The 14,387-nt window shown below is 35.2% G+C and overlaps 1 protein-coding gene across 3 annotated transcripts in view; it reads left to right on the top strand.

Annotated features, from left to right (window-relative positions):
- Positions 1-10,329, top strand: part of SUV39H2 (suppressor of variegation 3-9 homolog 2 (Drosophila)) — a 20,519-nt gene extending 10,190 nt beyond the window's left edge. For 2 of the 3 annotated variants that reach the window (XM_012660917.1, XM_012660915.1), the window contains 4 exons: positions 4,234-4,905; positions 6,718-6,864; positions 8,647-8,776; positions 9,637-10,329. In XM_012660917.1, coding sequence (XP_012516371.1) covers positions 4,237-4,905; positions 6,718-6,864; positions 8,647-8,776; positions 9,637-9,743 — 1,053 coding nt within the window. In that variant the 5' untranslated portion in view covers positions 4,234-4,236 and the 3' untranslated portion in view covers positions 9,744-10,329. The remainder of the gene's footprint in view (positions 1-4,233; positions 4,906-6,717; positions 6,865-8,646; positions 8,777-9,636) is intronic. The other variant, XM_012660918.1, reaches the window with a different exon arrangement.
- The last annotated feature ends 4,058 nt before the right edge of the window (positions 10,330-14,387 follow it).

Raw genomic sequence — 14,387 nt, 5'->3', positions numbered from 1 at the left:
TTGGCACAAAAAATTAGCTAATGGAAAGATAGAAAATGTTCTTGGTCTTTGTTCTCCCATATATATTTCTTTTAAAGTTTTGGAGTTTGCTGCCATTTCTTGACTATAGACAGCAGGTGACAAAAACAAATGTTGAGAAACCATGGATTGCTACCTCCAGGTTCAGTTGAACAGCTTGTATTTCTTTTAAGAATTTGTATAGTTACTGTTGTGATTTTTATATTGCATGCATTTTGGTAGTCATATTTTTTGTTATACAGAGCCTGAGATATGGTGGGCAACTGTGCTTGTTCTCAGGCTGTGAGGAATAAGATGCCATCCCTTCCCACAAGTAGCTTATAGTTTAAATCAGAAATGGGAACACGAAGGAGTTAGTTGGTAGTAATAATAAAGTTAACAGGAAGTTGAACTTTATTCTGTTAGTGGCAGTGTAGGAACCACTAACAGTTTTCAAGTAAGAAAACAACAGAATAACTGGTTCTGTGGATTTTTGTTTTTTATAAGGAAACTCTGTGATGAAGAGGACAGAGTGTTGTCAGTCTGGAGGAAGGAAGCCTTTTGGAAGATTAATAAACCAGGCAAGAGTTGAGGGCCTGAGCTAACTAAAGCTGTAGTAATAGAGATGGACGGGAAGGAGGCCATCTCTAAAGAAACGTGGTGATGAATTGGATTGAGGAGAAGGAATCGAGATTGCACCCCTGGTTTGTGGCCTGTGCCAGTAGGTGAGCAGATGAGTTTAGGAAGGACAGTGTGAGTTGTGTGTGAATAGATTGTCCAGGAACCTGTTGGGCATCCAGCAGCCTATGGGATATATAGGGGATTGCAGAGAAAATTTTAGGAATCCTCAGCATATAATTATTAGTTAAAAACATTGGAGTGATGAGGTGGCCCATTTAGAACAGGAATTCTTAAGCTGGAATCCAGATGTCCTGCAGTTGCCAAAAATGTTACTTATGTGGCTTTTGCTACGGAAAGGTCCGTGGCTATCCCTTTCTCAAAAGGGATGAACACTTGTTTAGCATGGAAAGGGGCTGAGGACAGGGTCCTGGGTAGCTCAGTTGTTTAAGAGAGGGGCAGGGAAAGCAGTCTCAGTGAAGAAAGTAGGAAAGGAACAAGAACGAAGAGAGAACAGTGATACTGGAGCCCAAGGGATGGTCCCGCAGTAGCTGCTGCTATAGTGAGGTCAAATGAGATAGGGCCGAAGAGTTCATTGCCTGGGCGATTAGATCTGTAAACTTTCCCAACAAGGTGGAGTAAAATGTATTTGTATTTAATGAAGCTCCCCATAGAGACACTGTGCTTTCTAGGAATTGTAAGAACGGAACTTTAAAGCTAGATAAATCTATCTTTTCAGTGTTTTCTGGACACTTCAAACAAATCTTAGCTCCCAGCTTTTGCTTATGTTTTTCATCCTGCCTGCCACGTTCCCTGCTGAACAAATTCTGTCAGCCCTTCGCAGTGTAGTTTGTTCTACTTCCTCTGTTCCCTTTTCCTATTGTCTCACCTATATTGATTTTCCTCTTTATATTTTCATGGTATAGATTGTCTTACGTTGCTGCATAGTTTACATATTATTGCCTTCTTTTCCCAATGAGATTTTGCTCCTAAATGCTAGTAGTACCTTACATTTCATCACAACCCCTAGTGACCAAACTTTCATACACTTATTATTGATACTAAAATTTTGACTAAATTTAACTTAAGCCAACCATAGTGGGGGAAAATGTCTTTAAGAAAAAATTCATATGATGCATTCCAAATTACATGGGAGTGATTTATGGATCATTTTTACTACTCGTACTCCATTTCTATAGGTGATCAAGAGTTGATTACGTATCAGAGTAAGATATTGATATAATACATAAGTTTAATGAACTTTTTGGCTTTTATTTGGAATTTTAGGTTTTCAGATTACTTGAATTTGTTTCTTAAGTCAATGTGATTTTTCTGTGTAAATGATCTTATTTTTCAAAATGGCAATATCTTTTTTGGATTTTAAAAGTAAAATGTGTTTACAAAGAAAAGACAAGTCTGTAAAGTAAAAATAAAATATTACTAAGATTTCTATATTATTTTGCCAAAGGCAGTCATGTTTTATGAGCATATTTACAAACATAAATTAAGTAGGTAACAATGTGATTAACATATAAAACTTAGTCACTTAAAATGCAAGTGACTCATCTAAGATTAAAGAATACAATTAATTATTTTGAAAATAAATTTCGGCAGTAGATGTTTTTAGTTTTGCTGGATGATAATTTAATCATCTGACTTAAAGCCAATGTATCTGTTTTTTTCATTGTCTGCTAACAGCATTTGACATAACCCAGGGTTATGGTAGGAAAAACTGTAGCAGAAAAAAACAGAGGACCAGGCATTGCTTTATTCTAGCATCCAAAAAATTAAAAACTTACAGAATTAAGGGGAATAGATATGTTAGATTCTGCCAGTTGGCTCTCTTACATGCTTGCCTGAGCAGAAACCTGCTAACAGTAGTCCCGAATTCTAGCAGTTACTTGACAGGAAGGAGAAGTCCTTAAACCTTACGGAGGATCAGTCTGACACATAGTTAAATGTATGTCTAGGCTTTTTTCCTGGAACCACAATATGTATTTACTTCCACAGAAGGACAGTTTTTGCACATATCCTCACACCATAATTTAATCACATTGTTTAGCAGAAAAAATTTTATCCAGTTTTCCAAAGAAAACAAAGTTCTTTTAATTCACAAGGATTACTGCTTATTGAATAGAATACATTAAAACAAACCACGAAAATGTAGGTAGTGGGATAAAATAAGCTCGCTCATGGGTGGGCGACTTGCTCCCGCACAGTGGCTTTCCTGTGTTCCTCAGCCCAGTCGGTGCCTCAGCAGTACGTCAGCCACCACAGGCCTCAGTCCTTTGTCATCAATAAATCATGAATATTACAACAACTGTCATGGGCAGCCTTACTTTGTAATTAAAACTTTATTAACATTTTCAGGGAAAAGCAAATGTAGCGCAATTAACAAGTTTTTTTTGATATCTATGAATGAAAATGATAATTAAACTGTCGAATGCAGTTTAATCACTTCACTATTTCAGAAGACATTTTATGATTTTACTTCACCCTAGGGCATGTGGATATATGTTAGTTATTCCAGCAGACAAAACGAAAAGCTTACTGAGAGACTTCACTTCAGATTTTATTTATTATACACACCGAACAGCCTAATTTTAAAGTGAAACTTAATGAACATGCCATTGCCTGACTTTAGGGGAAGAAAACATAGTCAAGTCACTGGGTGGAAAGGCAAGAGTCTGGGAACCAGGCAGGCCAACAGTAGTCTGAGGGATAAATCAGAATATTTGATCTTTGTTGGCTTGAGTGCCTGCTGCTTAATCCAGTCACAGGTGAGTCTAAGTAAGGTCAGCATTCTCTAGAATAGAGCCATCTAATAGGAATAGAATGAAAGCTGCAGATGTCATTTTAAATTTTCTAGCAACTACTTTAAAGTAAAAAGAAACAAGTGAAACTGCTTTTAATAATGTTTAATCCAGTATATCCAAAATATTATTTCAACATGTAATCCGTATTTTTAAAAGTTAGAGATATTTTATATTCTTTTTTTGTATTAAGCTTTCAAAATTCAGTGTGCATTTTACTTAAAGTACATCTCAATTCAGTCTAGCCACATTTCAGGTTCCCAGTAGCTACATGTGGCTAGTAATACCTGTATTGGACAGTGCATCTCTAGAACATCTAGGGCCTGTGTGCCCGTGACATTGAGAAATAAAAGCTCCCTCATGTCCAGGGTATGATATTAAGTTACAGACCTTAGAGAGTACCATTACCCATGCTGGCCAAGTAAGCCACTAACCTGGGTCATAAGTAGTTAACTTTGGGACCATCTATTTTCATGATTGAGATATGATCATGGTTTGGTTTAACCTAATCATCGTTTAGTAAAATATTCATAAATTTTAGTACCTTTCTCTTTCTCCAAGTAAGATTCTTTAGCCTGTTGTCAAACATGTTATGCCACATCTACATTCTATGTTTTATGTAATGTAAAGAAAAAGTTTTACTTGTATGATTTGTACTTCATCTGCTAGGAACATGTGACTCTTTACATATTCTGAACTGTTATTAAGAAAAATGGTAATGGATACCTTACTCTTTAAGATGTTTAAATGTTTTCAACAAGTGGGACTATCATAATCTGAATTGCATTTTCTTTTGTATTTCAAGGATATGGAATATTATCTTGTAAAATGGAAAGGATGGCCAGATTCTACAAATACTTGGGAACCTTTACAAAATCTCAAGTGCCCATTACTGCTTCAGCAATTCTCTAATGACAAGCATAATTATTTATCTCAGGTAAAGCAAGGCAAAGCAGTAACTCCAAAAAACAGTAACAAAACTCTGAAACCTGCGGTTGCTGAGTACATTGTGAAGAAGGCTAAACAAAGGATAGCTCTGCAGCGATGGCAGGATGAACTCAACAGAAGAAAGAATCATAAAGGAATGATATTTGTTGAAAATACTGTTGACTTAGAGGGCCCACCTTCAGACTTCTACTACATTAATGAATATAAACCAGCTCCTGGAATCAGCTTAGTTAACGAAGCTACATGTGGTTGTTCATGCACGGATTGCTTCTTTGACAAATGTTGTCCTGCTGAAGCTGGAGTTCTTTTGGCTTATAACAAAAACCAACAAATTAAAATCCCGCCCGGTACCCCCATCTATGAATGCAACTCAAGGTGTCAATGTGGACCTGATTGTCCCAATAGGATTGTACAAAAAGGCACACAATATTCACTTTGCATCTTTCGAACTAGCAATGGCCGTGGCTGGGGTGTAAAAACCCTTGTGAAGATTAAAAGAATGAGTTTTGTCATGGAATACGTTGGAGAGGTACGTTTAACTTATCATACAGCAAATAATGTGCATGTAAGGTTTATACTTTTGAAAAGTTGTCTTTTTACCTGAATAACATAAATATTTGGTACATTCTGATATCATCTGCAGATAATGTAGAAATTCATTTTCAAGTTTAGGAGAAGGGTTCACTGGCATAGTTAGAAATAAACTTTTGAACAAAAAATATATAAATAATGGCAAATTAAATCAATACGGTCATTGTTCAACAAACTCTCGTAGTTAATTGAAGCTAGTACTTAAAAATTTTAAAATATGACAGCTTTTATGCAAGAGTCCTAAGAAGAAAACCAGATCACATGCTGACTTTGAAACTTTAAAGTTGTTCATGCATTTGGCCAAGTATGGTTAAGTATAGTTGGCAAAACCCTATTTCATATCTGTATGAAAGATACCATAGGGTAGGCCAGTGCTTTACAAGCAAGTATGGTAAAATATACACATAAGCATTTATAGCATCGATAAGAAAATCAGGCTGTATCTGTAACTCAGGATACTTTGAACTGTAAAGACCATTCTCTGAATGACCAAATACTAGCAAACTTATTTTTATACAAATCATACATATATAAATGTAAAAAATAGTATTTACGACGTGCCATTTACTGTTCTAAGCATTTTATGTGTTAACTAACCCATTAATGCTCTCCACAACTCTATGAGGTAGTACTATTATCACCATCATTATAGATGAAGAAACTGAGGCACAGAGAAATTGAGCAACTTGCCCAAGGTCACATGGGAGTGCGGAAGAGCCAGGGTTCAAAACTACAAAATCTCCCCGGTAGACTAGCGGTTAAAAGAAAAAAAACATGAGTTAAGTATTTAAAAAAAAAAAAAAAAGGCAAAACTCAAATCATGTTCTTCACTACTGCACTACACTGCCTCAAACTGAAGGGTGGGTTCAGCTGTGACTAGAGAGACGTGAATGTGGCTGCATGTCTGGGGTTGTCAAATCTGATTGTTTTTGTTTTTTCTTTAAATTAGTTGAAATTGGATCACCTACAATTATATGTAATCATCTAGAATTCTGAAATTAAATGAGATCCCTCTTTTGATCCTTATACTTTTAGACAATGGCAGATTATTATAAATCACTTCAGGATTCTAGATCTTGTACAATCAATGTTTTTGGTTAATCAAATTATTTTTTTTACTTATTAATGGGTTCAGCAGTCAAGTCCAATTGGTGACATGAATCACTTTAGATATTTTTGGTTTCTTAAGCTGAGCATGTGATAAAGCTGTGTTCTTAAGAGCAGAACTGTAGACGATGGTTTTGAATTTACAGAATTTCATGAAAACAGCCTGTTCCACAAAACAAAACAAAACTTTCCACATGGTTGACTGCAGATTTAACATATCTTCTCCCCTGTATTAACAAATTTCCATTTGTAACAGCACATAGGTTAGTTATAGGGAAAATATGCTTTTCGAGGATATATACTTGCAAATGTAGTCCTTAACATTCAGTTGCGCCCTATAGAGAGCTCTAGTTGTATAGCTTTTCGAACATACTAATTATAATGAAAGTAGTGCAATGTTTCAACTTGTGCATTGTCTCAAATCCTACTTAAAAAGTCATAAATCTTTTGCGTCATCATTTTTCCTCGTCTTGTTTTCCTACTTCTTTCCATCTGGTTCTTTATGTGAATGTTTGTTTTGAAGACAACTTGAATCTCTCGCTTTTTAAACCCTTGTAGGCATTAATATATTAATAAATTTATGGATGAAGGTTTCTTCAATTCAGCAATAGCTACATAATATACTGTAGATTTTTCTGTTTAGGTAATCACAAGTGAAGAAGCCGAAAGACGGGGACAGTTATATGACAACAAGGGAATCACATATCTCTTTGATCTGGACTATGAATCTGACGAATTCACAGTGGATGCAGCTCGATATGGAAATGTGTCTCATTTTGTGAATCACAGTGTAAGAAGAAATACTTAAACTGTACACAAGACTAATAATTCAACGTAGTACTATTTTTAATGATTTTTCCATAGTTTGAAAAATAATCAGCTTTAAGCTACATACGCTTTTAACATTTCCAAAGTACGTATTTTAATATGAGGGCCCCTTCTGTTAAGTCATGGTATTATTGCCGTATTAGGAAAATAAACACTGAGGTACCTACCCAGTACCATGCATTTTGTAAGAGTCTTTACATATGTTATTACATTTAAACTTTCCAGTAACTTTATAAGACAGGTATTATCTTCATATCAGAGGAGGAAATTGATTAGCAGAGGAGTTAAGAGGTAATATGTTTAAGAATCTACACACAACTACATAGGTGTCTTACAGAGGTTAACACAACTAAATTTGAGGATGTACAACTAAAGATAAATGTATTTTCTTAACATGTTACCATTTTTTATAAAATTCAAAGACTTGTAGATTATTGAAGTATTTGGGGCTATTTTTCTACATTGTAAATTAGTAGTCCTCCTTAATTTTTAATTAGTGTTTGAAAGAACTTAGAATATGGCTGGACTTAACTCCAAAATCTTAGACTGTATAAAAATTATTTCCAAAAATAAGGAAGTTAATAATTTTGGGGGTGAGAGTACTTACTGAGTACCAGGTGTAGATAATATACCATTAGGCTTGCAAGGTTGACATTATCTCCATTTAATAGAGATTTTATGGATAACAAGGAAAATGTGTTTCAGAGAGTTATTTAGATGACCATGTGAGGAGGTGTAGACCATGTTAAACTTCTGATGGATTTCAAACCAAGAAATTACTGTACGATTGGCAGTAAAATGACAGAGATGTCCTGACTCCCTTGTGAATTTTCTGATTTACTTAAAATTTTACCTTAAGGAATTTATTTCTTAATGATAAATTTGAGATAGTCTCAAAACAGATATATTCCATCCAAGGACAATTAAACCCTTATTTCGATTTCTTAGTGTGATTCACTAGATCTCTCTTCTTACATATTCCATAAGTTAGTGTAGTGTTCTCAAAATACTGAACAAAGTTAAGGTGATGGAACTCTATGCAGTATGAAATTTGAGTTCTACAGTACTGATTTGACTTTTTAAATATAGTTATTCTAGTTCTTTATATGACCTACTGAAACAGAGGTGAAATGATAATGTTACGTGGGATTTACATTAAAATTCTCAAGGAAAAAAAAAGTTGAGTGAAGATTGGCAAACTTGAAGCTGCTTAGTGGATACATATGAATTTATTATGTCATTTTCTCTACTTTTATGTATGTGTAAATTTTTTTTTTTTTTTTTTTTGAGACAGAGTCTCTCTCTGTCACATGGGCTACAGTGCCATGGCAGCCTAGCTCACAGCAACCTTGAACTTCTGGGCTCAAGCTATCCTTCTGCCTCAGTCTCCTGAGTAGCTGGGACTACAGGCACGCACCACCACGCCCAGCTAATTTTTCTATTTTTAATAGAGACAGGGTGTTCCTCTTGCTCAGGCTGGTTTCGAACTCCTGATCTCAAGCCATCCTCCCGCCTTGGCCTCCCAGAGTGCTAGGATTACAGGCGTGAGCCACTGAGCCTGGCCTAAAATTTTTTATAGGTAAAAAAATGTGCATGCCTCAAAAACCTCTAAACAATAACCAATTTATTTTCCAGTGGAACTTAAAAAACTAATACTCTGGGAAAGTAAAAATTTTATATGGCAGGTAGAAGAGCTCATTCACATCATTTTTTTACTTAAATGGGTTCTAATGTTCCTTTTTAGTGTGACCCAAATCTTCAGGTGTTCAATGTTTTCATTGATAACCTCGATACTCGTCTTCCCCGAATAGCATTGTTTTCCACGAGAACCATAAATGCTGGAGAAGAGCTGACTTTTGATTATCAAATGAAAGGTATGGTTTTCAAGTACAGTTTCATTGGTGTTAGTTTCAATAGGAAGAATCAAATAAGATAGGAAAAGACCTTAGATCATCTGAACCAAACTAGTATTAAAGATGGAAAAAATCAAGACTCTAAGTTCGTCATCTTACTTAAGATCCAGAGCTAATCTGACAGCTAATGCTGGAACCCAGGTCTGCCTGGCCTTAGGCTGAGGAATGGTCTTTTGTCTACATCACAGTGCCTCCTGACTTTTTTCAGAACTTCCACTTTGGAAGCTGATTTATTATAACATCTTTTCTCAATACTATACTGCTTGTATTAAAAAAACTAAGCTTACATTTCTGAATATTTACTAAGAGATATATGTGAAAAAGATTGAAAATATAATTTAAATCACATGAATTCCATTCCTACTTTAATCTGGCTTTTGAAAAGAACATCTAATTCTATTTGCTTTATTGTCACAATTATAGATGTTTTCTTTCTTTTGTTTTTCTGAGAATGATGCCCATTACATATTATTATTACTTGATCTCACTTTATGTGCTCTTATATAATGCATGAAATGATTGGATTTTTTCCAGTAAGTGTCATCATTTCAGAAATCCATATTCACAAATATAGGCTAATAAATATAAATTTTACCTATTATTAGCCCATAGCATCCTTTCAGGATAATCCATCATGATTTGTGTCTGATATTCACATTAATTTATAAATACAAGGGAACCTATATCTCTTTGGGAGTTAACTTACTCTAACAGTCTTGAATACGTAAGTACCCTTGCTAGCTACTTTAATAGAGATTTAGAAATTCATTCTAAATTGTCTTAACTCTCTTTCTCCTTTATTTCTTTTTCTGTGTATTCAGGTTCTGGAGATATATCTTCAGATTCTATTGACCACAGCCCAGCCAAAAAGAGGGTCAGAACTGTATGTAAATGTGGAGCTGTGACTTGCAGAGGTTACCTCAACTGAATTTTCAGGAAATAGAGCTGATGAGAATTGTAGTTTTTCTGATGTTAACATTTTTAAAAAATGAATATTTGGGACTCTTTTTTTCATATCAGCAAGATTATACCTTTGTTAATTTATAATTCATATTTCAACACATTTGCCAAATGTATTACTGATGCTTCTAAAGAGAGTGCCACTGGGCCACATAGACTGACTTGAAGTCTGTGTATGTAGTGCTTAGAGACCAAACATGGAAGGCAAACTATTTACGGGTCAGCATATGCATACGTAAGAAGTCCATGTGAATAGAAAAATGCCTTCTTCGGTATTTGAAAAGTGTTAAACTGATAATGTAACCGTTGCTGAGATCAGAAATTCGACTTGCCATACATACACCCCAAATTCGGAGAAATAGAGTTAATTCAGTTTGGGCAAACGTGCAAGTTCTGTTTTTGTTATTACATTGTCATTCCTGTTTAATACTCACTGTGCTTGTATTTGAGACAAATAGGTGATACTGAATTTTATACTCTGTTTTCTACTTTTTCATTAAAACATGGGCATCTTAATGATACAGAAATTTAAGGTTTAAAATTCAATGTAAAAAAATTTCAGCTTGATTTCATATTCTGAAGCAATTTAGACCATTTTGAGGGGTGTATGGCTGAACTTGTAATCCTTAAAGATTTTTTAATCCTATAGAAGAAAAGTCTCCTAAAAGTCTGGGATGGCTGGCCATTATGCTGCTTTGAAAGGGCAGGACAGTGGGACCAGGAGGGTTTTGGGGAGGACCAGGCAAAGGAAATGGAGCATTTTAAGGGCACTTCTTAGTACCGTGAATTAGGAGATCCGTGTTGAGTACCTGTGGTCTAAACGGTAAAACAAGATACCTGGGGAGAGCAGCTGTACCCGATGATAATGTAATGTGCAGTAACTACATCTTTTCAATTTCAGGCAGTTTTAACATTTCTTTTCCACCAAATTATTTTTGTATTTCCTGAAGGCTTTTCTTAAAAATTAATCTATATTTGGAATTGATACTTGTTTTATACATGAATTTTTTAAATGTGATAAAGCTAAACTTGGCCAAAGCGTGTGCCTGAATTATGAGACCTTTTATTAGTTGACCTATGAAGACCGAATATATTAGTTTTTTGGGTTGTGTTTTTTTGTTTTTTGGGTTCTTTTCCCCTGGCATGGTATAAAACCTCAATCAGGAAAAACCATTTCCATCTGTTTCTAATTCTAGGATTTCTAATCATGGTGTCCAGTGATGTGAAGGGAAACGCAGCACGTAAATCTAGCTTTCAGTATTCCTAATTAAGTTCTACCTAAGCTCACTGCTCTAGGCTTTAATGGCCTAAAATAAGCTGAGGTAAAAGTTGAACTGACTTCAAGAATGTGGCACTTCAAATCTTCTTAATCCTTAGCCTCTTTTTTGGGAGAAGCTATCCTTTATTATTCATTATCTTGCCATCACATGACTTTGCTCTTTCATAATATAGGATAAATTGTTTACATGTCTGGAGCCTTACAGTATATCTGCTAACCAAAATTTGCAGAATGTATTAAGGAAAAATACACTTTTTAAATGGCATTTCTTGTGTTTTCTTTATGAAAAATTAGTCTCAGCGTGTCAGTGGTGAGAAAGGGTCACAGGTTTATGTATTGCCCCAGTGGCCAGGCTTGCTTTGAACTATGATTCTTGTGGGTTTAAAGATGTAATTTTTTAAAGTCAGTGTTTTACTGTCTAGTTATTTGATCTTGTTGACTTTTTGTGTTAAAAATAATGTAAAACTGGAGGGCAAAGGGAAAAAGACTATTTTCAGTAAACTTGTAGTTTTGTCCTTATTAATAGAAATTTAATGGGCTTTTGGGACCTTAAGTACTTATGTTACCTTCATTATTAAAAATCTGAACTTTGGTGAAGCTGAATATCTTTCCTAAAAAAAGAAAAGCTGAACTCCAGCAGTAAAATAGAAATTATTTAAATGACGTTATTAAGGGCTCTAACTATGGTAAGTCAACATTTGGCTTATTCAAATTAGTTTCCTGAAGATGTCAGAATTTGTTCTCTCGATACAAAGCAAATATTTAAAGGTAATAGATCAAGTTTAAAATGTAAACCCACTGTTCAAGTTGTGTTGCTACTAACATTTTCCAGTATCTACATAAGAGGATTGTGATATACAATTAGTTACTCTCAGGGTTTTTTCCCATGTATCTGAAGTCTAGACTGCACTTATTTCTGTTTTAGTTCAACAGTTTCTCCTTAGCAAAATAAATTTAGTTTATCATTTGATGTTCTATTTACCATGGCTTAGCTCTGTTTGACTACTTTACAGTCATTTCCAGTAAGTCTACCAAAAGGGCAAAAAAGTACTGATACACTCCTGATTACTTACAAGATTAACCAGAAGTTTATATACAATTCTTTTAAATATTACTTTCCTTTTAAGAAAGCTTATCATCATGGTTCATGAATTTGAATATAAAGTACAAATGTACATTTAGTTAGCGTACTGTGGATGGATACTTCTGAAGTTTTTTGAGCATTACTGGTCCTCAGGTACTTAAACATCTTGTGCTAAATACTGCCTGGAAATGCAAAGGGATTTTTGAATTCAGAGCTAATATTCGTTGAGCAAGCCCTTTATATACATTCACGTACTTCTCATCAATCTATGAGGTTGGTGCTGTCGTCCCTATATTACACCTAAGGTAACAGGCTTAGACTAGTTAGGTAACATTTACATGCCCAAGATCACCCAGCTAATAGGCCATAAACCATGTTTTAAAAATATATAATTTTCAACTTCAGGCAAACTTTAAAAAATCAATTTCTACTATGTAAACATTTGAGTCCTAGGACTCCTCTCTAAGGCAAATGTGGCTAACTAGTGGGTTTCTTCTGTGATACATCTTGGCATTTGGAAACTGTTTTTCTTCACATTTCCTTTTATAATTTATAGGGTGTTTTGTTTTTGTTTTTTGAGACAGGGTCTTGCTCCATCACCCAGGCTGGAGCACAGTAACATGATCGTAGCTCACTGCAGCCTGAAACTCCTGGGCTCAAGCAATCCTCCTGCCTCACCGTCCCGAGTAGCTGGGAACTACAGGTGCGTGCCACCAGGTCTGGCTAATTTTTCTTATATTTTTTTGTAGAGACAGGGTCTTGAACTCCTGGCCTCAAGCAATCCTCCTGCCTCAGCCTCCCAAAGTGTAGGGATTACAGGTCTGCGCTATGGCACCTGGCCTATAATTTATAGTTCTTGAAGTAAAACTCAAGTAGCCACTACAATTAATCCTGGCCGTTTTTTAATGCTCTTTTTGAGAGGCATCGTAGCATAGCGGTTAAGAGTATGGACTCTGAAGCCAAATTTCCTGTGTTTGAATCCTCGCTTTGCCCCTTACTGTGCCTTAGCCGCCTCATTTGTACATGGGGATAAGCAGTGTATCTACCTCAAAGGATGGCTGTGAGGATCAGCGGAGGTAATATACGATGTGTGAAAAACTTAAGAGCATTATTAGAGGAAACACCATATGAGTATTAGCTATCGTAACTGTGTACTCTAAACTTTTGCTTTAAAATTTCTGGTGATCACTACAAGCTTGTTGATCAGAATCTGTTCTGGTACTGTTAGCCCTTAAGTTCATTCAGCCAGCATTTATGATGCCAGACTCGCACACAGAACAATGACAATGTGGCAGTGTGTAATATTAAATTGATGGTATGATTATAAAATGCTAGGAATATATTCAGAAGAATGTTTACAGGCATTTTTTGTACAGCCACCTTGGATCGTAAGGTACGATGGTGAAACTAAGTCTTAACTATCAGTGAATATGTACAGTTACATATATACTGAGTCCTATTACCCTAATTAGTCTAGTGGGTCCAATACTACGATTTGTTCGAATTACCATGTAGCATGGTGATAATGCGTATCATTTAGTTTAATCTTCAAATTGTGTTTTAGAGACTGTTTAAACTTGTTTTAAGTGATTTCTGCTTCCTTAATCTATGAAATGTCAGCATTCCAAAGCATGTATGAATATAGTTAAAACTTTATTAAATCCACATACGTAACAAAAGCATAACCTATTGATGGACTTTGAGGAAGGTGAATGACAAAGAACACACACATACTTTTAGCCATTTAATTCTAAAGCATTTTCTTTTACGTCCCACATGTCTAGTTTTAATTTTACCACTGTATTCACATCAAGGTTCTTAAGTGATGTACCATCTTTGGAAATAAGGTGCCTATTTTTTCTATAGCCATCAGTTTATTCTTTCAATTTAAAGCATTTTTATGGCCCCAGATATGGTCAATCTTGGTGAATGTTCCATGTACACTTGAAGAGATGTATCTGCTGTTTTGGGGTGGAGTGTTATATAAATGTCAACTCAGTCTGGATGGCTAATGGTGACATTCTGATTTGCTGTGTATATACTATTTCTGTTACTACGATAGGGATGTTAAAGCCCCTAACTATCATTGTGCATCAGTTTGTCTTTCTCCTTTCAGTTTTTGCTCCAGTGAAGCTATTGTCAGGTGCATACACATTTAGGATTCTTATGTCTTCTGGTGAACTGGACCTCTCATCATTAGGAAATTGATTGTTACTAATATAGCCACTCTACCTTTCATTTAAGTGTTT

Source organism: Propithecus coquereli, unplaced genomic scaffold (assembly GCF_000956105.1).
Source record: "Propithecus coquereli isolate 6110/MARCELLA unplaced genomic scaffold, Pcoq_1.0 Scaffold69, whole genome shotgun sequence".
NCBI lineage: Eukaryota > Metazoa > Chordata > Mammalia > Primates > Indriidae > Propithecus > Propithecus coquereli.
Note: the sequence above shows the minus strand (reverse complement) of the source record. Positions and strands in the feature narration are given on the sequence as shown.